Genomic DNA, 27,027 nt, shown 5'->3' with positions numbered 1-27,027 from the left:
GGTTTCGACAGATTGTTCAACATGTCATAAAGACATTAGTAAATCTGTCGATTTTAACTACACATGATTTAACTTTTTGCATACGAATATAACATTGTACACAGAACTTGGTAGTTAAAATAAAGCTGTTAGCTTAACAGCAGAGCTTTAATCGCCAGCAAACAAGAGCAAGGTATCAAGTCGGGACAATTAAACATTCTGCCGATTCCAATGACACTGAAATATGCTTTAAGACAGATAGACACTGAATGTTGGAAAACACGCCACAAAATCCTATTAGCCTCTCATCCTGCAGAGGCTCAGCAAAAGGCACTTCCATTTAGCCATTTCCCTTCATCTCTGAATTTCCCTCTTCATCATTTTAATGGAATCCGTCTGCACTATTTTAGAAGTAAAATCCGCGATGAGATAAAGAAAAAAAAAAAAATCTACAGATAGTTTTCATAATTCCCCTTTACTACCACGTTCTGAACAATCCTCATATAGTCCTCTGCTCACTCCTCATCCCTCCTCTTGAGAGTAGCACCACCACTCTATAACCCCCCCCCCCCCGCACTAATTATCTTGGAAGCCCTTCTAAGTGTGTGTGTGAACTCCTCAATCACACTGGAACGATATCAGTCTGATCCTTTACTTGATTATTATTTTTTTTTCTATCATGCTGAATTTGAAATCCATCCCAATCCCATCGCTGGCTCTGTGCAGTGTGTTTGGTTAAGACCACGAGGGCTGATAGTTTCATAATACCTGCCGGTAGGGGTTTAAGATGTGGTCTGTGGGCATGATTGCACAGAGCCCCGACCCCTTTAAACCAGCAGTGCTGTTGAAGTAGCAGTGGATGGTGAGCTGTGTCCCCACCCCCCCCCGTGCAAAAACTTTAGTTTAGTTATTTTCTCTCTTGGCAGGACTGTCAAAAGTACTGAAGATTGTGATTGTGCGTGTGCGTGTGTGTGTGTGTGAGCGTATGTGTGTTTGTGTGTGTGGTTGTAAGTGTGTGCTAGTGCCTGTTTCATGCCAGAGGGAGGCTATGGCAAAATATTAAAAAGAAGCCCTGAGCAACGAGACAATTGGTATTACAATGTCAGGCGTCACTTTGACCTTCATTAAATGTGGCCAGACTCTCATCTGGGATGCTCTGTGCACACACACACACACACACAAACACACACACACACACACACACAAAACTGTCAAAAATGAAGAGACTGGACAAACGGGGAGGAGTAGGAGAGGGTTGGGGGTAGACAGAGTTATCTGGGACTCAGAGATTGAATCTATTATTTAAAAGAGCTGATCATTTTCTTTGTATAGAAAATACTTTCCATGACCCTACTGAAAGTGACCTTTCAGTTTCAACGAGGACTTGAAACTGAGTCCACCCACAAGGCCTGGACATGTTGAAATGCCTCAGCCTCACAACCCTTTGTAGGATCCTGTTCTTCTGCATGTGATAGACAGATAAATCTGGTGCTGGCAGCCCGTTTAGTGATTTCCTCTCAGCGTCCGGCCTGTCAGACTCCATCCACCACCTCTCACCCTCTCTCCCCACACCTCAATCTCCCTCTATACTAACAGTCTCCCGCATTCCTTCTGCCTTTAGCTCTCCGTTTTGCTCCAGCAACCCCCTTCCTCCATCAATAGAACTCCCTCTTATTAACGTTGGAGCGATGGCTTTACTGTGGCATGAGTGGGAGGCGAGAGTCAGCCTGGGCCACGTTGGGACAACTGTTGCACAAAGATTAAAGAGTATTAAGTAGAATAGTTCAGTCATACATATGCTCAAATTCCCTAGTCGCACGGTATGATTACCAAAAGTTGTAGACCGAAGATTGCTAGGATGATGTAGAGGCGTAATCTGTGTTATCTTGATCGACAAATAGGCCTCAAACACTAGGGCTGCCAAAATGACGCGGTGTGATAAATGTAGCAATGGTTAGATGACATTCGATACCAGAGGAAGGGATTAGCATCTAACAATGTAGATTATCTGAAAACATGTTGAATACGAAGACATTGGCCGACATGGATGTATTAATTTCCAGTTTGGTGTTTTTAGTGTTAATGTTCTCTGTGCATTAATAAATAATGATGAATTAGGTTTCTTTAAGGTTTGCTAGGAATAATGTTTGAGAGTACAATTCAGCTCATGACAATGTATGAATATTCTTCATACATTGACTGAACATTTCATTAATATAGTTTGTCATCCTAACCTTACAAAGCAGGATTATAAAATGTTATAAAATGTGTAGTATAACCTTAGCTCAATGATTCTACCCCACACTACACATTAAACTACGCCAGATAGAGTGATATAATAAGAAAATAATATGAGAAAAATAGTTTATCAAAGCCAATGCCATCTATCTGAGCCAATTCCTTTGTTTACATTTTTGGGCCATTTTCAGTAATATGTGTGTGTGCATGTTATGTTAATTGTGTTTTAGTATGTCTGCTCCCTTTTCAAGACATGTTGTCCTTAAGGAAAAGTCCTGGGGCCTTGAGGGATAGTTTGGCTGGGATAGCACACGGTCTTTGATTTTTCAACCAATGAACCATGTTTTAAGCGTGGTCTAAATAAAAAAGGAGCAAACACTCTTACTTCAGTGCCTTTATTAGCTTTTCTTCATTTCCTAAACACAAAAAGTTATTTGAATATTATTTTATTGTTAGCTGAATTATTTTGGCTTCTTAATGCGACATGCCTGTATTGGTAAAACCCATCACAAACATAAAAAACGCAATAAATACAGATGCAACAGCAGTCAAATTAAAGTTCTGTGCAAAGGTCTCTAACATCAGCCAAGCTATCATGTTAATGCAAGAAAGAACCAATTTGCCTCAAAGTAGCCTGGCAGACTCTTTGAATAAGGGTGCAATTTGCCAAGGCTGCACCAATACTTGAGCAAACGGAAGTCATTGTGTTGCAATGCTTTGATGGGATTAGAAAAAGCAAGCACTTGCAAGTGTCATTTCAATTTCTTTAGCCAACACTTTTTGTTTTCCCTCCCAGCTATCCTCTACCATTTGAATTAGAGTGCCCGCATCTAAAGGCACTGCCCTTTGCCTTCTTTGAATCAGCGGATTTATGTATATACCTCAAAAGACCCAACACCATGGCAATGAAAACTCTATCGGTAGAAAAAGCACCACTTAATTTGGGAACAGAGGACATGCAAGAACAACAGAGGTAGAGAGTGAGAGTGGACGAGAAAACATGATAACTTTAGAATATTATCTTGAATGTGAATAATGCATAATAGATGTGAATACTGATTAAAAATCATTCGACTATAATTCTGCTATGGACTGATTGGGACCAAAATGGAATCAATTAGTGCATTAGTCTAGCATTGAATATGCAAGCTTACAAGATAAAAAAAACTAAATAGGCCACAATACCCTTCTTAGCAAAGGGAAAGATGAGGAACTTCCAATGGCCACATTGCGTTACACTCTTTGTCTTCCTGTCCCCTAAAATCAATGTTTTAATAACAAGTATAGTGTTAAAATTGATCGTGAAAAGGGAATCTGAGGACAAAAGCTTCTGCCAAAGTGGGAGTCCATGGAGAATAGAGGGCAAGTCTATTCATTTCTAGTCATCAGTAAGCCAATCATATATGTTGACAAACGCCTTATACATTTAACTGCACCACTTCTAGGGGCCCACAGAAGATTCTGAGCAAGACTGTGATTACGATGTCAACAACAAGAGGCCCGCGGCCTCATCAATTATCTTGTATAACGGAGATTCTAGCACCAATCTCATTACGTGCAGAGGTAGCCAAATGTGGTGAAGGAGGGGGTGTTTCAGGAAAAGCCTTCACATGTCTAGACATGGGTTTGCCTCATTTATTTGTAAACAACAAAGAATCAAATTGTTATGGGAAGTATTAGGTGTTAGATGAGGCATACGGTTCACCTGCAAAATCACTCACACTGTTGGTCTCAGGGCAAGGAGCGCTCTGTGAAAACCGCTTGCGATAAAACCACGTCACAAATGTTGAATGTTGTCACCTTGGATTACAAATGCCTCTTTTAATCCTTTTAAGCAAGACATATTCTTAAAGAAATAAAAAGCAGCATAAGAAAACTTAGCAACATTTAGAAATGGGGGGATGAAATGGCGGAAGGACATTTTTAAAAAAAAACATGCAAGACCTTCAAAGACCAGAAGGGTTTAAGAACTCAACAGTGGCAAGCTGACTTGTTCGATAATCACAGACAAATGGTCTATTGAACACACACACACACACACACACACACACACACAGACACACACACACACACACACACACACACACACACACACACACACACACACACACACACACACACACACACACACACACACAAATAGTCACAGAAATAAATCAATCTTCTGCCCTGCAGACCTTCGGGTGACCCATGCATGACTCATAGAGAACAGACTGTGGGAGATGAGTCAATGCTTCATGTGGGGGCTTTGGGGACATCTGAGGGGAGTGTGGCCTGTGTTCCCTGTCTTCTACGTCCATTGGGGTGCATCGATACATGCAGCTAGATATGTCACATCTAGCCCGCTAACAGGTGTTGCCTGGGGTATTGGCGAGACGTTTTTGTGACAGCTTTTCTGTCAATATGGTGTCTTAAACAAGTCCCAACATGGACTCCGACACAGTAATGCCCCGATCACCAAATCCATTTGGCAGAGCTAGAGTACATATATTTAGTATGGTAGGATATCTATTCAATCATTCCTTTTTAACTAGTTCCTCTAACAGCCTTTGGTGGCCTTTCGCCTTAGGTAGTGGCATAGTAGCACACCACCATTCCAAGTCAACCGAAAGACATAAAGGGATTTAATTCTGGTAATACAAAGCAAATAATATTTTCTTTGTTCAATTTGGATATCAGTGGCGAGCTTATCTGCATATAATGTATTTTGAGAGGTCCTGATCAAACTCTTTCATAAATTATCTATTGAATTATATTTACAAGTTATAAAGGATTGAATATGAGTATGGTTTTCAATTCCGGCCTTGAATGAATTATGGATGAATTCTGCCACTTGGAGCGAAAATCGAACAAACAATGCTGACGCTACGTAGAAGGCCAATCCTCACTCTCAAACCGGTCGCTTAAAAAAACATTGGGTGATGGTAATACATTTAATGACGTCACGGATGATGGCTGGTACAACTTCTGAGACAGCACAGAGCCTGGGTCGGAAACTAAAAATTGAGGAAGGAGTTACGCCTTGCTTCCTGTTTCGCTACAGAGATTTTCAACCAAAGAAACTAATCTTTTGTGGATGAAGCTTTAAGAAGGGAATTTTAATACATGTACGTCTACAGCGGCCAGTGTACATTGTGTTGATATGAAACCTTTACAGACACTTTTTAATTTTTACTACTGCTTGAGTTTGTGTACGCAGAAAATTACCAATGATGTACAGAGCCCCGCCTACAGCAGCATGATTGGTCAAAACAACCATGAGTCCAAAGAAATGAAACGCCCTGTTCACCTAGATTTGAGCTTGTTTGCAATCAGACTTTGGATGAATGAATCTGATTTGTGAACCAAAGCACCCATGTTACTTTTCTTACGTTTATGTTAGGGCTGGTGGATTTATGTGTGCATCTCCACCCCCCTTGATTCCAACATCCCCATGGAGTAAGGTACCTGTGTGCGCAAAATCTCTCCTTTGGTGAGCTGCATGTCCCCAGTGAGCTCTTTGACACTGATGCCCAGCGGCTCCAGGCGCTTACTGAAGTATTTAGTCATCTCAGCTGCCAGGGCCTTCATAGGAGCCACATAGACGATCTACAGCAGGAGAGAGAATGAGAGAGAGAGAAATGTAGAGTGTGGGAGAGGGAGAGAGGGAGAGAGAGAGAGAGCCATATAGAGAGTGAGAGATATATAGAGTGAGAGAGAGTGAGAGAGTGAGAGAGAGGCGGAAGGCAGGGGGCATTGAGGGAGGGGAAGATGAGGGGAAGAGAGAAAGAGGCAAGGGAAGGACAGAAGGATGGAGGGAAGTAGGGAGGGAGAAGGACACTAATGATAAATGAGCCAACGTTGTGCTATCATTTGTTCCCTGGCAACCAGCACAAATCACAATTTATTGTGAAATATGACGCCAGCCCATTGGATGGAGAAAGTTTAATGGTGATGTATGAAAAGTGGGCTACCGTCACTGGCGGGTGCCGGCTGTGGCAGCCGTTAATGTTTGAATGCGGGTGGGCATGTTGTGAGTGTGTGCTTCTGTGTGTATATCAGTGTTTGAGCGTGCACGTTTGCGAGTGTGTGCACAGAAGTTTCTGATGTCTTCATAATGCCATCGTTCGTGTGTCCGTCTGTGTATGCATGTGTGCATACATCTGAGCATGCTTGCCTGCGCATGAACATTTGTGCGATAAGTGTGTGTGTGTCCACAGCAATCAGAACCTTGAACGCGTCCTTCTTGAGGACGCCGCCGGGCTGCACGTGCTGCCGGATCTCGTGGAGGACGCAGAGCATGGCGATGTTGGTCTTGCCGGCACCGGTGGGCGCGCAGATCAGCAGGTTCTCGTTGGTGTTGTAGGCCGTCTCGAACACGATGGACTGGATGCGGTTCAGACGCTCCATCCCCTTGAACACCAGCTGCCCGATCTGGGTACACACACACACACACACACACACACACACACACACACACACACACACACACACACAAAGGGAGATAGAGAATGGCGGAAATAATGAGTTTCTGAATCAACCATTATTCTATGCTCGTGTTCTAAGCAAATTAGCAGGAGCATATTTTAACATTTTTCAGCAGTGTAAACGGTGATTGCATTTCATAATTATTATCTTGCAGAGAGAAACAACCCAAAACGATTTCAGCGCTCAAAGTGTAATGCGATCATGTGTGTGTGATGTGTGGAGAGTGAACAGCTGTCCATGGAGTCCATGATTGAGAAGTTACTTCCTTCTACCAGACCAACAAGGCCAGAGGTTTATGTAGAGGCGGGCACAGTGTGTGAGTGGTGGAAACAGCTGTCACTCAGGGCTGATCTTTACATGGCCTCACTGTGGCAACATTGGGTGGACAACAACCTTCCATCTAGCAGTGCCTCAGATACGTAGAACGTTGGTATCTCCCTGAAGGGCAGATGGAGCCACCAATAGACACAGCATGTGTAAAAGATCAAACTGCGGTCAGCCCAAGCGGCAGCCAATGCGATTTGATACATGTATAGGGTCAAAATGGCTCAATACTAACATCTCTGGACTTGTTATGGAGAGGTCCCTCTTGATGGTTTTATTTCATTAAAAAGATATTAAGGAATGAGTATTAACGAGATTGGCCATAGAGTACTGCCAGGCAGCTTTTCAATTCCCGCCCTCAATGTGCCAAATATGGATAGTTTCGGCTGCTGGTTGCAAAATTCACAAGCCACAGCGCCAATAAAGGCGAAATCAACGTCTCCATAATGGCAGTGTGTAAACCAACGGGAGACGTAACGGGCGTTACGTCCGTATTGTTTACAGTCTATGCTTCAGCCACCGCACGGGCAGCCAATTTCCTCCCATTGAAGGACAAACAGCTCTGATGCCTTCTGAGACGGAGCAAAGACAAATGGCCCCCTTCTGGACTGGGCGGGCTGCTCCGCCCTGCACGATGCGCCAGCTGATTCACCCAGTCTCCTCGGTGCCTCCCTCCCTCAAGGATCTCTACCCTGCCTCCCTCCCTCCCTCTCCCTTGTCTCCACCTCTATCCTCAGCTCCAGGGTGGCTCGGGATGCCCAGAGCTTAGACAGCAGTATCATTTATTCAGGGATTCATTAGAAGCATGTCATCACTTTCCTCCTGCGCTCCTCCGTCTCGCTCCACCACCACTCATAGAAAGAAATAATTAAGGAGTGTGCGGCGGGCGGGGCACCAGCCTCAACTTCTGCTCTACTCCTTGGAGTAGCAGGGGGGATGGGGGTTATTAATGCATCAAAGAGCAACTTTATTAAGACTCCACTTGAGATGCAAGGGCTGAATGAGGTATGTGGGTTTTTCAGAGGGATATTACATAGTAGGAGTCAATGGGGAGGGGGGTGTGTGGGTGGGGGCAGGCGCCATGTCTTCATGATTTGATGACATCCTGTTCGGCGGTTAACATCTTTCCACGCAGCCCATGGCCAGGTGTGCGACGCAAATTGCTGGTTTCAATTAAACAAGCGTCTCGCCGTCAGACCTTGCGATAAAAGTGCTTTCTATTGTTTAGCTCCTAACGAGGCTAACGCGTCGTCAAAAGGAAGCAAACAAACATACCGCCTACGCGCTTGCCCGCCACACGCCCACACAGCCTCTGACTAAATGGGTAGGAATAATAATATTAGCCCGGTTCTCATCCCTGTTTTCAGTCTCAATGACTGCGGTGGCTGCTCTCCTGTTCCCTCTCTAAAAGAAAAGGGATGGCCCTCCTAGTTACCTCCGGCTCCCCCAAATGATTTCCCCAAAGGCCCAGGTCCGTGGAGTGACTACTTATAAATATTCATCCTGGTATTACGGACCACCAGGTTCCACCGGAGCTCTTCTCGCCATGCAGCCCCCCCTCCTGCTCCTCTCTGGCGTCTGCGCGGCGACGCAAAAGCTCTTGCGTGATCGCTTGAGCGTCTTGGCCCTCGTTTTGATTTATCGACTTTGTCTGTTTGTAACGAGAAGCCAGGGTCCCTGCTCTCTTTAAACATGCTAATGCATGCAAATGTATGCCCGCCCCAATGTTCACCTTGCAGTAAAGCACACATGTTGTAAATAGGAAGTCCCCTCCTTTTTAATGGTCTTCGAAAATAGCTTCGTTTTTCTTTTTTTTTGGGGGGGGGGGGGTTGCTTTTAATCTATTCAACCTGTCTTTCTTAAAAAATACTTGTGACTTCATTGTTATGGTAATTCATGTGCATGCCTCATCCAATTGGAGAAGCAGCCATTCCTTGCCATATGCCATTTCTCGGGTGTGCTGAGTGTTTACGCCAGGAGGGCTAGTTACTGTACTGCGTGGGGTGGTTGGTGTCTGGCAGTAAACACCGAAGTCCACAACGTCATAAAAAAACCTTTTTTGACGAGGGAAGCGTCACGGCCCACCTGGAAGAAATGTTGTGTCCTTTAGGAGGTTGTATAGTGGCGATACTAAGGATCTTACAACATTGTTAATGCTGAGTTTATTCTTGTTTACAGCATCACCAAGCTTCGTAAACCACCGACGTTTATAGTGAATCCATTGCTTTCTCGTCGCGCTGGAAACAGAAATCTCCCTAAACATTCATGTGCACTGTCTGGAAGCCATTTGGGAGGAAATGCAAATATCCCGCCTCCAGCACAACATTTAATGTATTTCTGTTTATTGAAATTCGCCATGAATACTTCTTTTTAAACAGGGCCGGAAGTACCTTGAGCCTTGATCAGTCAGAGAATGCATTCTCAACCACTTTTAGAAGAGTGCATATTAAGTAAGACTGAGAAACCCTTGTAAATATGCAACAATTCTGTCGTTTTATTTTGTGCCAATTAACTTATCTCAAATCAATCTGTCAGTGTCTGGACCTTGTGACTTGTCACTTGAACTTATATACACCGAAGCTCCACTTTGAGCTTCAAAATCCAATTTACATGACCTGGGGGAAGGCCAAGTCAATTACCCACAACAGAGTTAGGCAGCCTTACTTTTACATGGGAAGACTTAACTTCATCATTGAAATTCAGGGTGAACAATGAATTCTTCAACATGGGTGTGCTGGTTTGGATTCTCCTGGTTCACTTACTCAAGACAAGCGTTTTGACATCATGTTGTGCGGATGTCCTATCGTATTTGGCCTCAACCTAAGCCATTGAGTTACAATAACGGCAATGAAAGCTGAATCCCTGGACTGGAACACAAGTGCCAAATTCACGTCCCTCCTGATATTAATTCATATCAAAGTGCCCGACTGTGGTCATCATAAACCATCCCGGAGCACTACATTATGCACAATATTTAAACACTGTCAGCGGATACACTGCCATGCCCAGCTGGCTAATAGAGGTCCATAAGCATCTGTGGTCAACCTTTCGGTGGCCGGGTTAAATAAAATATCAAATGAGAGCAGCTGTCGCCAGTTTAGGGCAGAACACATCTCTTAGTCCCAGCTGGCGTCCCATTGTGAAGGGCCTTCCATGCAAGAGGGGATACTGTGGTTGTTGTATGAAAAGGTACGCAAAGACATTTATACAATGTGGGGGGAAAGAATGACATGGATAAGAAAGCCGGCATAACAAAGTGCCTTCAGTGTTTTTGTGTTGGAGAGCAAGGGACAAGAGTGAGTGGACATGATTTGTTCTCAGTATGTAGCAACGGTGATCAGCAAAGCTTTCAGAGGAGGTGTTGGACCATTCAGGGGAGAGAGCTGTTTTCCCAGTCCGTCCCTCGGACTACTTCTGCCTATGCTGAGTGGATGAAAGCTGACGGGCTCATTAACAAAGTGGATACACAGCCTCTGGCCATATGGACAAACTGGGAGGAATGGGAATAGCCTGCCAATCCAACAGCCACTTAAAACACTCTAATTGGCCCCACAAAGATCGCAGTAATTATTCAACACCTATATCTAAATACCAACTTCATGTCCTTTGGTACCAGGATGCGCGGGTATCACTTCAACTAATTCAACTATAGATGCAGTTTGTATTCTAGTAATTTTTTTACTGTACATTACAGCATGATCGGTCGTATGAGTCTCTATAGAAGCCTGCCTCACTAATTAAATCCCCCTGAATCCGTAATGGAAAGCTAAGAGATATAATTGTTGTCATTTTCACGCTATCCTTTTAATTACTTTCTGGTTCCGTTTCATTCCATTTGCATTGACTCCGTGATCAACTTTTAATTGGCAGATTTAGCAAAGAGCTTATCGGTCCTCTCCAAGCCTACGCACAGGGTACAAAATTACCTGGCCAAACACAAAAATAACACTCTCTCACACACACACACACACACACACACACACACACACACACACACACACACACACACACACACACACACACACACACACACACACACACACACACACACACACCAGATGCATGGCGGCGTTTGATGGAGTGAGATGCAGATGCAGCAAACAGGAGGCCCATTCATTTCCCTACGGATCAGCAGCAGGAAGCGGCGGGGGGGGGGGGAGAGGGAGAGAGGGAACAGGGAACAGGGAGAGAGCAGTGAGGCTGGCCAGGAGATAGTAAAAAGGGAACACGAGAGGGAGAGCTAGGCCATCCATCACTTAATCCATGGGCACCTGCTGAAAAAGCACTAGACCCTCATGAGCCCTGCAAAAGCCCTACCAGGCGAGCATAGCCCCCCACCGTACCTTTGAGGGAAGGTTTCTGCATATACAGACAATATATATGCATACAGACAAAAAAGCGGCTGGAGTGTCCAGCCGTGGTTCCAGATGGAATAAACCAAGCCATCCGGCACCTTGCCCAAGCGCTGGTACACCTCAATGTTCCTCAGCGACCTGCGTCGTTGCCCAACATCCCCTGCACACGCTCCAGCTCCCAGATCGGGAACCAAGACACACACGCACACACACCCACACACACACACGTGTGGGATGTAAAAAGGGAACTCATCAAAAGTGAATTAGGAAACGCAATCAAGGTGGATTAATTATAGATGGCCCGCTGCTGCTCCACTCCTCTGGCCCATCTCGTGGGATCGGCAGGGCTGCCGGCTGGGAGGACGGGCCACACGTCAAACTTGGGAGAACCCGGGGGCTATCGACACCGGAGGCTGATAGAACCCGAATGACCACCCCCTCCCACTCTCCCAACCCCGCTGACTCCAGGTTATAGACCCCGGTCACCACCACGGCTTCTGGGAGTGCACGAGTGCAAAACACGTCACCCAGCCACTGAACTCCCCAGACTGTGTTTCTCCATTAGGGTCGTTCCCAGCGACACGATTCAGGCTGCAGGCAGGTCACAGGAGCGAGCAGGAGTACCCTTTTGCTCGAATGCTCGTGTGTATCATAAAACAGATAATAATACTTGAAGAAGACTGTGTGTGAACTGACTCCATCAATTCTCCCAGTGGTATTTTTATATATATATACAGAGTTGTTTCTTTTTCTATCGAGGGAGGGAAGATTACCCCTTCATCATTTTGCGTGTGAGACCTGAGCCGGATCAAATCAAACAGGGAAGAACTCCTTAAGGTATAATAACTGTGAGTGGGAGAGAGCAAATACACAATTTGAGCTCGGTGGGGTATGTTCACTCATCACTTATGCTCCTACTTTCATACACTTCCCCCATGAGGGGCTTCCCATTGCAGGAACAGGCTTCACTGTGCTTCTGAATCTTTACTCAATGAAAACACGTCCCCTACGGGAACTCCCCCCGTTCAGACTGACGCAAACCTTGAGAGTTATTTCCTATCAAAAGTGGACAAAAAACAGAAAAACGTATGCGTGTGTGTGTATATATGTGTGAGTGTGTGCATGGCATGCCTGTGTGCGCATTTGTGTGCATCGGGCTTATGCCCCCATTTGAGCGACCGCGGCTTGCGTTTTGAGGTGCTTTTAGTGCATGATTAGTCGCGTCAGCGCTACAATAGAAGCAACATTTGCACTCGCTCAGACAACATCCCCCCGCGGCCGCCCCACATATTTATTCGGATGAATTAAGAAGGCTTTTACCACAGTGTTGGCAGTGCGGCGCCACGGCCCTGATTCATTAGTTAAAAAGCACCCTAATAAATTCACCACTTTTAATGTTTCACGGCGCTATTAAAAGCACACCAGGCCCGCCGTGCCCCTGTTTCTCCCATTACAGCTTTCAATAAATGACAATCTGCGCTCTCCGGAAAGGGGTGTGTTGAGAGGAGACGGGAGAAAGAGAAAGCGCATCAGACATTTCTGTCTGCCTCACAAAGGGCTTGCTTAACAACACCTAAAGACTTATTAGCCATTGTGTAGAGGGCGCTTTAGACGAGCAAAGCACTTTGTTTTGGAGATGTACAGGGGCTTAAGTTAATGAAAAGCAGAGCCACTTCGCGTGGACTCATTTACACTGCTCAGCACGAGGCTCCGTATCAATCTGTGGCTATCTGTTTCACAGGGACTTTTGTCAGTAGAGATGAAGGCAGGCGGCCTACTGCCGAGATCAGGGGAAAAAAAACTGGATCGGACTGGAGGAGAAGGCAGACGAGACAGACAAGCCTTTTAGAAGATGAGAGCACACTGAGATGGCACCTCCGAGGCTTCTTGTTAGCCACTTAGTACCAGGATTTAGCAGGGTAGGGTGTGGGCAATAGTTCTGTATTGGTTTATCGGGGGATAATAATAAAAATAATAAAAGTCAGGCCTTATTGATCGAAGCTCTGTAAAAGAGAACCACACACAAAACGTCCTTCTCGGTGGGATTCCTTAATTAATTGTTTCCTCCTCTCCAGGAAATTAGCTCCCAAGAGGGGGATAAATCCTCCTGATCCATTTTGACTCATTCCTCTAAATGGTAACGGAGAGAAGACTCAAACAATACCAACGGTTTCTGAGGAGGTATATTTACCTGTAGCCAATGTTTTACGTCCTCATTCACTCATTTAATGCTCTACAAGTCTACTTGCACATACTTCTGACAATATTGTACGATGGGCTGAACTTATGCTAAGCTCAGCACAGCGTTGAAAGTACCGTGAGAATCAGACAAAGCTACGGTTGATCTTTTAAGAAATCTGGTGGATGTTAGCAAGCCACCGGCACATGTTTACCTTCTACCTCTGACAACATGTGAATGGATTTGCTTTACAGGGACTGGTGACTGGTGGTTCATAAGAATAACAGAAATGCACTTAGGACTGAAAAATATTCGGACTCCCCATTATCATTCATGACAATGTATTCCCTCTAGAAACAGTTTACCCCAGGTCAATTCATAACACATAAAACGTAATAAATTAGCATTAATAATACACCTAGCTAGATAGCCAGTTTGAGCTTGGACATCCTTCTTCACACATTTGTTAAACTTCTGCCCAGAGCTAACTGACCAAATAAATAAACTAGAGACACTCAACCGTAAAGTTCAGAAAATAATACTTCTTCGGAAAAGTGAGGAAGCCAGCGTGTTTGGTGGGGGCATAGACAGATAATTGCTATAGATTACATATCATGCTGGTCAGCATCTCCAAACGGTGAATGGAGGGGGCGCGGGCACCGACGCTGTCAGCGCCAGAGAACCCAGGCGTGACCGTCTTGCATGCATAATGCTGCTCCAACAAAACTGCACTCCTGTGCTTATGCATACAACTGTATGCCTAATGGACACATTAATAGTCAAGTACTAAAGGAGCACTGATGAAAATTGCAATTGACAGGCAGCACTCCCACACACACACACACACACACACACACACACACACACACACACACACACACACACACACACACACACACACACACACACACACACACACACACACACACACACACACACACACACTTTAAAAACTGTGAAAACAACAGGAGTGAATGTGTAGGCAAGTCTGAGGCATGCCCACATCAATTGGTCATGGCGTCCTCATCTGCATACAGAGAAATACACACACACACACACACACACGCACGCACACAAACAAACACACACACACAAACAGCCGAGTGACCCCTGTTTACTATGGCACTCATTAGCATGAGTGACAGGAAGGTTAAGAGCAGTGAACAGTTACATGGGTCACTTGAAGTGCGGCAAAAATTGATCGGTTTACGGCCAACGGATCCAATGGGAGGGCGACTTCATAAACAAAAGGCCAGATTTACAAAGGAAAGGACAACTCTTTGGTAGCACTAGATATTTACTCGTTCTGCTGCGATGATGGATGACAAAGTCCACTCTCCTGGACAGGATGGGTGCAATGACTTTCAGAGACAATGATGTGTGCAGACTTGTGCCGCAGTCATCTCCGTCCTCTGGCCTCCCCTCTCCCAAACGACCCATGGGGAGGTGGGGGGTGGATTGAACACCTGTCTGTACAGCCAGCTGACCCCTACAGGGGTGAAGTCTGCTGGACCAGGAGGATAGATGTGTGTGTTTGTGTGTGTACTTAGATGTGTGTTTGTGTGTGTGTGTGTGTGTGTTTGTGCCTGTGGGTTTGTATGTGCGGGTATGCTTGTATGTGTTTCGGTGCGGGTGTGTGCATGTGCCAGTCAACATGTCAATCAGACTGACAGGTCATTGTGTCTGCTGAGAGCTACAGCACTTCCATTAAAAGAGAACATCACTCACTGGTCATTACAGTCCCAGGCCTCTGGTACCTACTGAAGAGGAGGCGGCTAGAGACTCTGTGTACATATTTAGATACCACCAAACTGACCAGACAACGTTGCAATTACAGGCACGTGGTATACCGTTCGAAGGTGGCAGAAAAACATGGTATTCCACGTGTCCTTTAATTAAAATATATAATCGCGATTAATCGCATTAATGTCATAGTTAACTTGCGAATAATCGCAATTAATCGCAATTTTTTTTTCATTCTAAATATCCCTTGATTTCGTGCTGCTAGCCATTTATTGAGATCAGAGTGTTGAGAAGGACAGTAATAAAATATATTTGGTACGATGGATATAAGAAGAGAGACCTGCAGTGAATTCAACCCAGTCCACTTGACATCGGGTAGGTGCATGACAGTGGTGGGCCTACCGTAAAACTTCAATAGCCCACGCTTGTATTTGTTTCAATCACTGAACTTTCGAACAAAACTCTTGCTCAGCAAAGATGGGAAATACAATAACATTTATTATTTAAATCAGTATGAATATTCCTACCGTACGTAAGCCTATAAACATTACCAGGCTATCAAATTTCTCACACACACACACACACACACACACACACACACACACACACACACACACACACACACACACACACACACACACACACACACACACACACACACACACACACACACACACACACACACACGTTGGCGGAGTGGTAATCGGGAGAGTCGGGAGAATACCCGGTGGGCCGTTAACGTTTTGGGGCTGTCGGGCTGATTACTGCGGGATAACATTATTGCGTTTATAAAAGTTCCTTGCAGCAGCATCTGGCAGCCTGAGCTGTGCGCCCGCAACCTCTCACTCACTGAACAGCCGCAACACTCACTGTCAACGTCGCAACCAAGTCGATTAGTGTAACTGAGCTGCCCCTCCCGAAGTGGTACAGCCCAGGTGGGCCTTGAACTGCGATTGGTCAGAAAGGCGTAACAGCTAACGACAACATTGATCTCTCGTGCAGGCTCGAACAGAGTGACACACAAACACACACACACTTTTAAGTGTGTGTGTGTTTACGGATACGGATCGGGTGAGTTTTTCACCCGCTCCGTATCCTCCGTATCCTGTGCGCCATGCTTGTTGTTTTGTTTCCGGTGTAGCTATTTTCTGTATGGTGTTGTAGTTTTTCTAATGTGACTAGTTGTTGCTAGACAGCAGGTGAAGAAACGAGAACGTTTGCCAAGCCGAAAGAGCGTTAATCACGCAATGAAAAAATTAACGCTGTTAAAATTGGTCTGCGTTAACGCCGTTAATAACGCGTTAAAGTGACAGCACTAATATATACATATATTTACACATAAATATATATAGATATATATATACCTTTCAGCCTATAGTTGTATACTTCATTTCTTACCTCATCAAGTTGGGAGATGTAAATAGGTTTCTCCTCCATGCCAAGGCTCTTGGGGTCGTTGGGTGGAATCTCCACCTCCTCGTACATCTTGTTGTTTTCCCTCTTGATGCCCTCTGGCAGCAGCAGCTGAACGCCATAAACGTGCACATTAACACAAATCCAAGGTAGCATGGATAAAATGACCTTCCACCACTCAAAAAAGGATCATATATTTGAAGCACTGCAAACCTGCCGTGGCCGACAACCCGTTTGCCAGAATATATTATGATTTTGGCAATCAACTAAGGGGCATTAAAGAAACCTCCATTAATTCCAATATCTGGATTCTCCCTTTCTCTCCACTAGGCGGGACACACCTAGCAGAGGTCTGTGTTCATCTGCCAGAGGTTTAGACAGAGTTGGATTTAAAATGAGGAGATCCTAAAACCTGGATTGAAGCAAAGGTTTTTGGGTTATCTGGTGGGAGATGTCACGAAATAGGCCCGCTGGCACAGTGATATGTGCTCCGATGCCCTTTCCGTAGAGGATCAGGGCTTGATTCAAAATGAAGGAACATTTCACTGGTAAAAGGCAAGAAGTTGGCCTATATGGAAGATTAAACAGGAGACATCCGAAGCCCTTCGGCACACCAGAATCTGTGCAGATTTGTCTGAGTATCATGGAACACCAAATATTCTGAGGTAAAAATGTAAGGAGGTTGCTCGTACTGTGTTGAATTAAATATCCCTCACGAGATTAATAAAGTCTTATCTTATCCTGCTAGAATTTGTTCTGGAATACACCTTTGTTGTGCCAAAAGGTGACATCCCAGTGAGAAGGATGAGTGTGTGGATGTATTTATAAATGTGTGTGTGTGTGTGTGTGTGTGTGTGTGTGTGTGTGTGTGTGTGTGTGTGTGTGTGTGTGTGTGTGTGTGTGTGTGTGTGTGTGTGTGTGTGTGTGTGTGTGTGTGTGTGTGTGCATCTGTGTGTGTGGAATGTTATTACTCTCTTATTCTACAGTCCATTTCAGATGCAGTTTCTCCCTCCTGTAAAGCGGGCCTCACCTTGGCTCCTCCGACAAACGCTGGGCTCTTGGCCGCCTCGGCGTAGCAGTCGTACACGTTGGGGTAGCGGACGCGCTCGTAGACGCGCTCCCTGCCGAACACAGGCTCCCGGCGTGCGGTCAGCAGGGCCTGTTCTCTGGGGGCCCCCCAAGGAAACAGAACATCAACAATAGACAATGCTGGACCAAGCGCACAGGAAAAGATGACACCAGTGAATCCTGTCTCATCTCCGAGGTGTATGTTTGTATTTGAGGAGGAGTGCCTGTTTGACGGATTTAATGACACCGGTGAGCCACAGCGGTGGGGAGCATTACCTCTCCGCTAATCTATTCCTTCACACTCTGGTACATTTCAGTTTTTAATTAAACACATCGTTGCCCCTTTTTTTTCCCCTTATTTAAAAAAAAGTTGCTAAGGAGCACACACACACGAACACACACACACACACACACACACACACACACACAATGTGATGGGCTCGTCCATTAGTCAAAGACATAACAGGTACAATGACCAACAGAGAACCAAACAGAGAAAAAGTGGCTGAGATGGGTTAAGGCCAGCAAACAGATGACTTTGAGGAATGGCAATCTGGCTACCTCTGCGACCTCATCTCCTTGGGGTCAAAGTTGAAGGACATGTCTGAGGGGTCATCCTCTGGCCCCTTTCCTTTCTTCCTCTCCCTCTTCTCCCCTCTGCGGTAGACTTTCATCTGCTGCCTCTCCTGCTCTGATTGGATGATCACCTGACAGCCAAAGTTTGGCTTGCTGGCCTCTCCCCCGCTCCGGCCGCCGTCTGGGAAGGAAGGCAGAGGCTCAGACCAACTCAGGGAAACCAAAGCATAGCAACAGCAGGGATATTTTCATAAAACCTAAACAATAATATTCTATGCAACACAATTAATGATAATGCTCATGTGTTAAGTGTAAACGATACCCTTCTATTTTTGACTAAAAATGTATGACGTCATTATATTGTGATATATTGATTCACGATATACATGCAACTGTATCACCGTAAAAAAACAATGGCTGTAAACATTAAGTGAGAAAAATCATTGCATATCGTGCAATAAAATAATATGAAAAATAATGAGAGCTCGTCCACCAGGATTTCATCTGATGTATATTTCTGTCCACGGCACAGTGTGGGTTAACACAACCCCCCTCCCCCCTCTTGACAGCACAGCCACCCTGTTTGAGGCACAACAGCTCAATAACAGCCAGCATTGCTCTTGAAAACAGATGAGACCTGATGATTGCATTGCAGCCTGGGCTGATTGACTGAATGATTTCTTCTTTATCTCCTCTGAGGGCTCTACCTGCTCAATGAAATCCGTAGACTCCGCACAATTTTCCTCAGCCCCTCCTACTCAGTTTAACCCTGTCAGTCCCACACCCACACAATCCCCATTCTACACTTCCCATGCTCCTTTTATTGCACGCTCTATATATCCAGGTGCCCATTGCATCTTGTTACATGCATCAACCCTCTTCGAAACAGTTCAACTCTGTGAATCTGGTTAGAAAACGTTTTGTTCTCGTACCGTTGGCAGTTTTCTGCAAGCCGAAAGTTGAGAACCAGGAATGCTTTGGCAACAAAATATTAAAGAAGGTTCAGGAATTGAACTCAAGAGATCAAAAAATCAATCAAAGTATGATTTTACTCTGAGGAACCGGTTGATCTATGAATTATAAATGACATTAAAGCACAAACAAATACTGGTATATTGAGTTTCTCTAGCTAGAAATTAAAACTAGAACTCCAAATTCCCCGCCAGGCTTCTCTCCTGTATTCTTCAATGGCACCATCAGTCGGAGACATTTGTACCCCGCTGAAGCACCGACCGATATTGGGTCTCAGGGTTGTATCGGCCACTTGCGCTCATGTACAGACACAGCTCCAGACACAGCGGGGAGCCTGTTTACACCGGGTTGGCGCTGTCAGCCCCCAAGCTGTCTGGGACCCCTGGTGCGTCACCCCGTGGCTGGCCCGATGCTGATGCGGATACCGTGGGGACAGCTGGCCCGGGCAGGAGGGGTCAACCTAAGTCATCGGCCCATCCTTTCAACCCGGCCAAGCAGCTCCGCCTGCCAGGCGCCTTGTCACAGATCAGGGGGGCACTAATTAGCCGCTTCCTCGTTAATGAAGCTTTGTTAATTATGCAAGGCAGTGGCAGGTTCTTGTTGGCAGCTCTGAAGTCCCAAGGGGGACCCAGCGGGTAAACCCCTGTGTGTCCCGATCGTGGGAGAAGTCGGACGGTGCAGGTCATGCTTACCGGGGAGTAAGTGACCGTGTGGACACCTGGGACAGAATGACGAGGGAGAAGGCACGGGCCAGGGAATATTACAAAGGCAATGAAAAAATAACGACGGATCTGTGGTAACGAAATGAACTCTGAAGGACAAAGGGCCACTGTTAGAATCGTGGACCAGAACACCTGGTGGCATTAGAGAACAGTGTTAAACAGGGCATTTGATTAGCTCACAGCCTTGTTTTACATACCTTATAAAATGTCAAGTATGAAGAATAGCAGAGTATAGTTTCAGCACGCATGCACACAATACAATTAGTAGGACAGTGATAATGACACAAAGAAGGATCTTATAACTGCCTCTTATGCAGTCAGAGATACTAAAAATAAACCATGCTGAATCTAAATGCAAGGCCTTAATAACTACCTAGACGATGTTAGTTGATAAACAATTTGCTGAGTTAGGTATTATTGCTATTCCTTTGCAAACTATAATAAAAAACCTAGGCAGCAATTCCTTGCTATCATCAGCCTGTTCAAGATAGGATCTTGAAATTGTCTCTCCTTTATAAATTGTTTCAAATATCGTCCCAAATGCCACCAGGGATAAGGTTGAAGAAATGTATTGCAGACTTTCCCACGTAGAACAGGCCACCTCCGAAGTTGGTATAGCATGGATAATGCGATTCTCTTGTTCAGGGTTAATCAAGAAAACCACCATTACATGTCAGCTAACGGCAGGGACTGAAGGTCCCTCATGTTTTAGTCTAATAACCTTGGCCATCCAAGTCTCTAGTTCACTATTCACTTGCTCCCTTTATCCTTGTTCGCTTCCTGATGATTTCTTTTCACTTAAAATTTCAATTTATTCTTTCATATAATGATCCCCTCTGCATGAATTACATGAACTGTATTAAATAACAGTGAAAGAGGTTAGGAAATCGCATGACTTTAAGATTTTATGTATGCCGGTGCAGACCAGAAGTGTAATGTAGAAGGTTAAAAGAAGCAGTGGTAAGTTATGTGTTGAACATACAAATTAAACAGCAACAGACTGCTTGACTATGACTTATGGTAGGTGTATGGTTGTATCACTTATACCAAAATATATGTACCTCTATAAAATACCTACTACTAGTGCTCCTCATGTTCATAGTCTACTAAAGTACTGGATGTATTCATCCCCAATGTTACTATTGTCAATACTGTTCATACTGCATATATCTTATTTAATATATATTCTAAACATATGTACACATTGTACTCAGTGTTTTGCACTTCTTGCTTATTTCTAAACAGCATTATTGTGTCTCAGTACATGACAATAAAGTTGAATCCAATCTAATTAAATTGCTAAATGTGCTTGATATTTAGGATTTAACTGCTTTGTTTGAATGTGCACCAACATAGACACAACCCAATGTCCAGCCCTTACAGCCACCCTCTGCAGATGGTATTTTTGTCTGCAATACAAAGAGTGTTCCTGCATCTGAACAAACCCCATTGCAGCCGACATGGTGTCCGGTCTCCAACTGGCCAACCCTAACAGGAGGGCTTGGAGTGTGAAATTAGCCGGACTCTGAGGTTTAGTGGCCACCAGGTGCGTTTTTTTCCTTTTGTCTCGCCTTTCGTGTCACGCCAAATAAATGGTCCCTGGAACCCAGCGTTGGCGACACACTCCCTGGAGACGCCGCATGTCGGGAACCTTGTGGAAAATAGGCATTGTTCTAAATTCCAACAGCCTTAATGGGTTTGGATTCCAAATGCCTTATTCAGCCGGTAATGTCTGCTGCCATTAGAGCGGCGACCTGCGTTTGCATTCGATGGGGTGTATAAAATATGACCCGGGGAGAGGGGAGCTAAAAAGGTGCAACATACGTCAGCGTTATTATTTTCCAATGAGTGTTTGAATGGCTATGTTTGATCACTTCTCCCTAGAACAGAGATGAGAGCAACCATTAAGTGCTTGCTTTCCCCAGTCCAACAGCCCTTCTATTCCATCTTGGGTGCACTATTGAACTACCATTTCCATTTCATAGGCAACAGCACATCTTTTTTTGCGTGTTGTTTTCCCACCCCCATAACTCTGATGAGGCACGTACCCCCTCCCCTCCCAGCTCTTTGATGTCTGCCCTTCCTTGCTCTTTAACCACTAATGTTGTAGAGACACACTGGGGTTTCTGATGGATATAAATAAATAAAAATGTGTTTGATCTTTGGGAATTAGTTCAATTTAGGACTGTTTTTTGCAATAACTAGAGCTTTCATCAAAAGAAATTGAGGGAAAAAGTTGGTAATCTAAGCTCCCTGGAATTAAGCTATCAAAGAAAAAAGGAATATGCATGACAATTAAGAATACAGGAACACACATTAGCGAGCCCATAGGTAGAATCCATACTATACTTAAGTGTGTCCCATATAAGCAAACCCAAGCACCATTCAAATGCAATACCCAACTACGACCAACATGAGCCATCAACGCCTATAGTCTTCAAACTCTGCAAAAGTAGAGTCAGCCGATGCTTTCAATGGTGCCATAGAAGGAGGAATCAACTACTTATCTATGTATAAACTGCGTCTTTCATCCTCCCATTGAAATGTGGAGAAGCTCCGCCAACGCTATCTGCACGTTCATAAACACGCAAACTGCCGAGCTGCAAACTGCAATTTGAAAAGCTAATCAGCAGCCGACAGGCCCTCCCCGGTAAACCCTGGCTTCCTGACGCCATGCAGGAAGTACGGAATTTAATCAGCCTTTTCCTAGCCCCTCCTGACCTTACCCCCGGTTGTCAAGGCAACACTAATCTCAAAAGCTGCCTGGCAGGTGAACTTTCTGACAGGTGAACAGGAGCCCGGAAAAACTTCCCGACCACATGTAACTCAGGCTGGGTTTGGAACCCGCTGTGAAAAAAGGAATAACACAATGATTCGGTTTCTGTCAGTTAATTGCCTCACCGACGAGACCCAGGGAAGGGACTGCTTCATGGAACATCTATTTAAAAGATTCACAAAACAAACACGACAACAACGGGGTAAAATTAACCCTCTGATTAAATAAATGATTGAATCAAACTCAATTATTTACTAATGACTTTTAAGGTCATGTAGATTGTGTTTTAAAAATATACAGGAACTGAATGAGCTTAACTTTTGTGTCACTGGTATCAGTATAAATGTTTCACAAACAACCATAGCGTCCCTTTGTTTTTCCCCTTTACGCCAGCCGGCTGACCTTCTCCATTTCCTACGGCCCATCTGCCATTACGATCTCTACGTTGTCCTGTGAGTGTCCAGCCTGTAAACGGATCTCTTCATGACATAAACATTCACTGTCAGCAGCCTAGCCAGGTTCACGTCAACTGAAGGGAAAAAAAGTTTCCTCGATAACAAGACTATCCATTACTCTGGTCTGGTTACATCCACTGCAATTCATTTTACACAACACAAAGGCAAAAAAGTAAAACAAACAACAATATATTTGAGAGACGCAGCCTGCTTGTCTTTGGAAGGTGACGGAGGTATTCAGAAAATAGGAAAAAAAACTTTCTGAAGTGCTTTATCTTCTGGTCTTTTGATGCCTTGCAGCAGGATCAGACTATCAGTTGTGCTCATGATGAATTATCCCCTGTATACCTCCCTCACATCTGCCACAACCCACAATATGCCCACTTGTGTTTCGGAAAACAGTCCATCTCGCAAATACATATTAGGGATGGGAAAAATATTGTATTCCGATACTTGCTTTAGTTTGAAGCACAAAATGTCAATGTTAATAGGCGGAAGCAAATTCATGGTACCATCCTACAGAGGATGCTTGTGTGTTCACCTTAAACCTAGTTGTGTGAAGTACATTCTGTTCTGTTTAACCACTTTAATTTAAAAAGGTCCCTGCCAACAAAATCCACTCAAACACGATTTCTATACTAAAACACAACGATTATGTTTTCATTAGTCGTTTCACCCCAATGCAATAATCAGAGGCAAGCTGCTGCCCTGAAAGGCAAGGATTGGTTTTCAGACTGTATAGGTCTATGTCATTATGGTACGCTGAGCTACTCTCCCATTACATGGGGGCCCCAGCTGCCGTTCAACGAACCTTGATTTTAGCCCCATGGCTCCACAATGGTAGAACGGGCTCCACAATGGTAGAACGAGCTCCACACTGATATGAGAACAGCTGAAACCCTACCCCATTTTCCGCCGCAGACTGAAAACTCATCTGTTGAGACTGCATCTTCATTCATAAAAATTGTATAAAACATAACAATTATATAAATCTTTCCCTTTTTTATGATAAAAATTCAGCAATTGGGTATTTGCCTTCAACATCATTGTTGAAGGTAGTTATTGTTAGTCGCTTTTGACAAAAGCTTAATAAATGTAATGTACACACAGTAAGTTGTTTGAAATAGCTAATAGTTACAGAGGGTGCAGCTTTAACACGGTACTCTCATTGTCAAAGGTGGATGAAGTACAATATCATACAAAAGCAATGATCTCAACTTTTAAACCACCAGGGAGAGACAGGCATTCCTAATGTAATCCAATGAGGACTAGTGTGAAGGTAACTCTTCAGTTAAGGCCCTGCATGTCATGCTACACTACTGACATTGTCGCTCATAATACAATATCCTACTTTATTATTTATCTTAATCATGAAATGCAGTAAGAAAAGGACAGGGACCGGGAGCTAATTTACCATCTGTTCAATGAACCCAAAACTATCAAATGCAGAAGATCAACCACGGCAGGAAAATGTGAGCATTTTAACGTGTGAGAGAGGGGCATTGATTACAAAATGAGCACATCCGATAGATTAATGAACACGCTTCCATGGCTGAGCGATCAGGGCTCGTGACCTTGAGGCTCAAGGTACACGACCGGTACATGGAAACCTGCGTGACCCTCAGACTCTGCATTACATATTCTTGTTGCTCCCGGGCAGACGGCTCTGTTAAAAATTATTTAATGTGCGGCTGGGTGGGAAGAGGACAAGGGGATGACAGGATTAGGTTTGACTTTGAAATCTGAAACATTGTAAAGATACACCGTGGACTAAAGTCACAGAGAACACCGGGTCCTGAAACGCCCAGAACAAGGTGGCTTGAGAAACAGAAGATCCTGGAGAGCTTATATTACATTGATCGACACGCTGCCTTCCGGTCATTTCATTTTAAAAGCGTCTCACAAGATTGCATAAGCAAAAGGACCATCGGCCCATGCATTGTCACAGTGATATTATATATGTGGTCCGGACTAATGTCTTGATCTTTTGCCCCCCACCCCCTCCGAGATATAAATCCCAGCCTGGTATTTGGGGTACTTTGCAGTGAGGCGAGGCGAGGTTGCTATGGAGATGACCTGGTTGCCGCAGGGCTGTCTCACCTGGTGGGCAGCCAAGCCTGTCTGGTGGGCAGGAGAGGAGGGAGTCTACGATGGCTGCCCTTCGCTGGAGGAGGCTTGAAATCATGTCCAATCCCTCTGCGCCCAGCAGCTCATACAGCTGGAGGGGGAGAAGGAGAGGGGCGGGAGGGAGGAATGACATCAGTAGATGTGAGACAAAAACTAAACAGCCACATACACAAAAAACACAATACACACACACACAGTATATTCATTGTATGTTTCGCCCCTCTAACATGTCTCCAGTGCCAGAATGAGCACCTGGTAATTAGCATCCGCCTGCTACAGAATATGCTCTGTCGCTTAGCCTCCCAAACACAGCCACCTGGCACTTAGCTGGTGACAGCAAAACAAAAACAACAACGACACATAGATCCAGAAGAAACAAATAAATAATGAAAGAGGGACCTGGGTGCCTGATTGTAGGACTACAGTGTTGGAGAAAACACGGATGGGATCAGCACTCAAACCGGGCCGATGTGCTCAAAGACACAGACCTCAGCCTGAACTCGCTGGCTGCTTATCAGCTGATATGCTACAGGAAAGTAAGAAGAAAGGATGGCAACTAATAGAAAGAGAGAGAGAGACATTTTTCCCTCAATGCACTTCAAGATAATTACCTGCATTGAGGCACATTTTGGAGTTAGCAGAGACAGAAATACCATACGATATTGAGTATGTTGCCTTTATCCCTACGCCCCCTACGCCTTTCCCCTTGCAAGGCCTTCTCAGAGAGCCGGCAGTCTCAGTACAGGACTGAGAGGGATGCCCTTTGATGTGGGGGTCAGAGCAGCATACTCCCCCCCACCTCACCCCTGGCTGCAGGGTCTTTCTTTGTTGTCTGTTTCATATGTGTTCCCAAGTCGCAATGCTTTGTGTGCGTGTGCGTGTGTGTGTGTGTGTGTGTGTGTATGATGTTGGTTTTGTTTGGTCCGAGAATCGTTTTACTGGCTCTCGTGAATTCTGTCCTTGGACCTTATTAAACAGGTGAGTACTCCTCCGAGACATTGAATATAGTCAAAGTCGACAAGTCCATTCAATCCTGCATAACTAATAATGCTGCAGGCAGTAGATCACTTACTCACAATTAGGCCTGAACGATAAATCGTTATAAAATCGCGATCTCGATTCACCCCTGTGTGGATTTAAGTTTCAAATTACTTTGATTTTATTTATTTATTTATTGATAAAACTAAATCTTCACTATAAAATATCTTCACATGGTGTGTCTTTTCACAATGACCATTTGTGGTGTTGTTCAGCAGAGAAATAGTCCGCCAAAGATGTTGACGTTGCTTAGCAACCGGACACGCTGGGGTTCATAAGTGACCGGACTACTTGCGGCGTTATAAGAAAGACATGAATCAGGCAAAAAATCTGCTTTCCTTGACAGCGGTCGAGCTCGGTGTGCATAAAATAACCGACGGACCAATTGCGAACTGCTGCAACTGCTGATCCCATCTCTCTAAGTTATAAAGCAGCCGCACCCACCCCAAACCTATCGGAATAAGTGTATACATGTAGCCGCACCTTAATATGTTACCAATGGTGCTGCTAACCCTAACAATAATCCTAACTATGGCTGGATTTTGCCAGGTACCGCACAATTCAATTCAATTCGATTCTTTAGGTCTTGATTCGA

The 27,027-nt window shown here is 44.7% G+C and overlaps 1 protein-coding gene across 3 annotated transcripts in view; it reads right to left on the bottom strand.

Moving 5' to 3' along the window:
* Window positions 1-27,027, bottom strand: part of ascc3 (activating signal cointegrator 1 complex subunit 3) — a 97,412-nt gene that overhangs the window by 56,425 nt on the left and 13,960 nt on the right. For all 3 annotated transcript variants that reach the window (XM_030370039.1, XM_030370040.1, XM_030370041.1), the window contains exons 5-10: window positions 25,368-25,485; window positions 18,328-18,523; window positions 17,729-17,864; window positions 16,684-16,809; window positions 6,427-6,630; window positions 5,665-5,805 (exon numbers count right to left, since the gene is read on the bottom strand). In XM_030370039.1, the coding sequence (XP_030225899.1) occupies window positions 5,665-5,805; window positions 6,427-6,630; window positions 16,684-16,809; window positions 17,729-17,864; window positions 18,328-18,523; window positions 25,368-25,485 (921 nt within the window). The remainder of the gene's footprint in view (window positions 1-5,664; window positions 5,806-6,426; window positions 6,631-16,683; window positions 16,810-17,728; window positions 17,865-18,327; window positions 18,524-25,367; window positions 25,486-27,027) is intronic.

The sequence above is a fragment of the Gadus morhua genome, chromosome 11, assembly GCF_902167405.1.
Source record: "Gadus morhua chromosome 11, gadMor3.0, whole genome shotgun sequence".
NCBI lineage: Eukaryota > Metazoa > Chordata > Actinopteri > Gadiformes > Gadidae > Gadus > Gadus morhua.
This window is presented reverse-complemented; position numbering and strand designations above follow the sequence as displayed.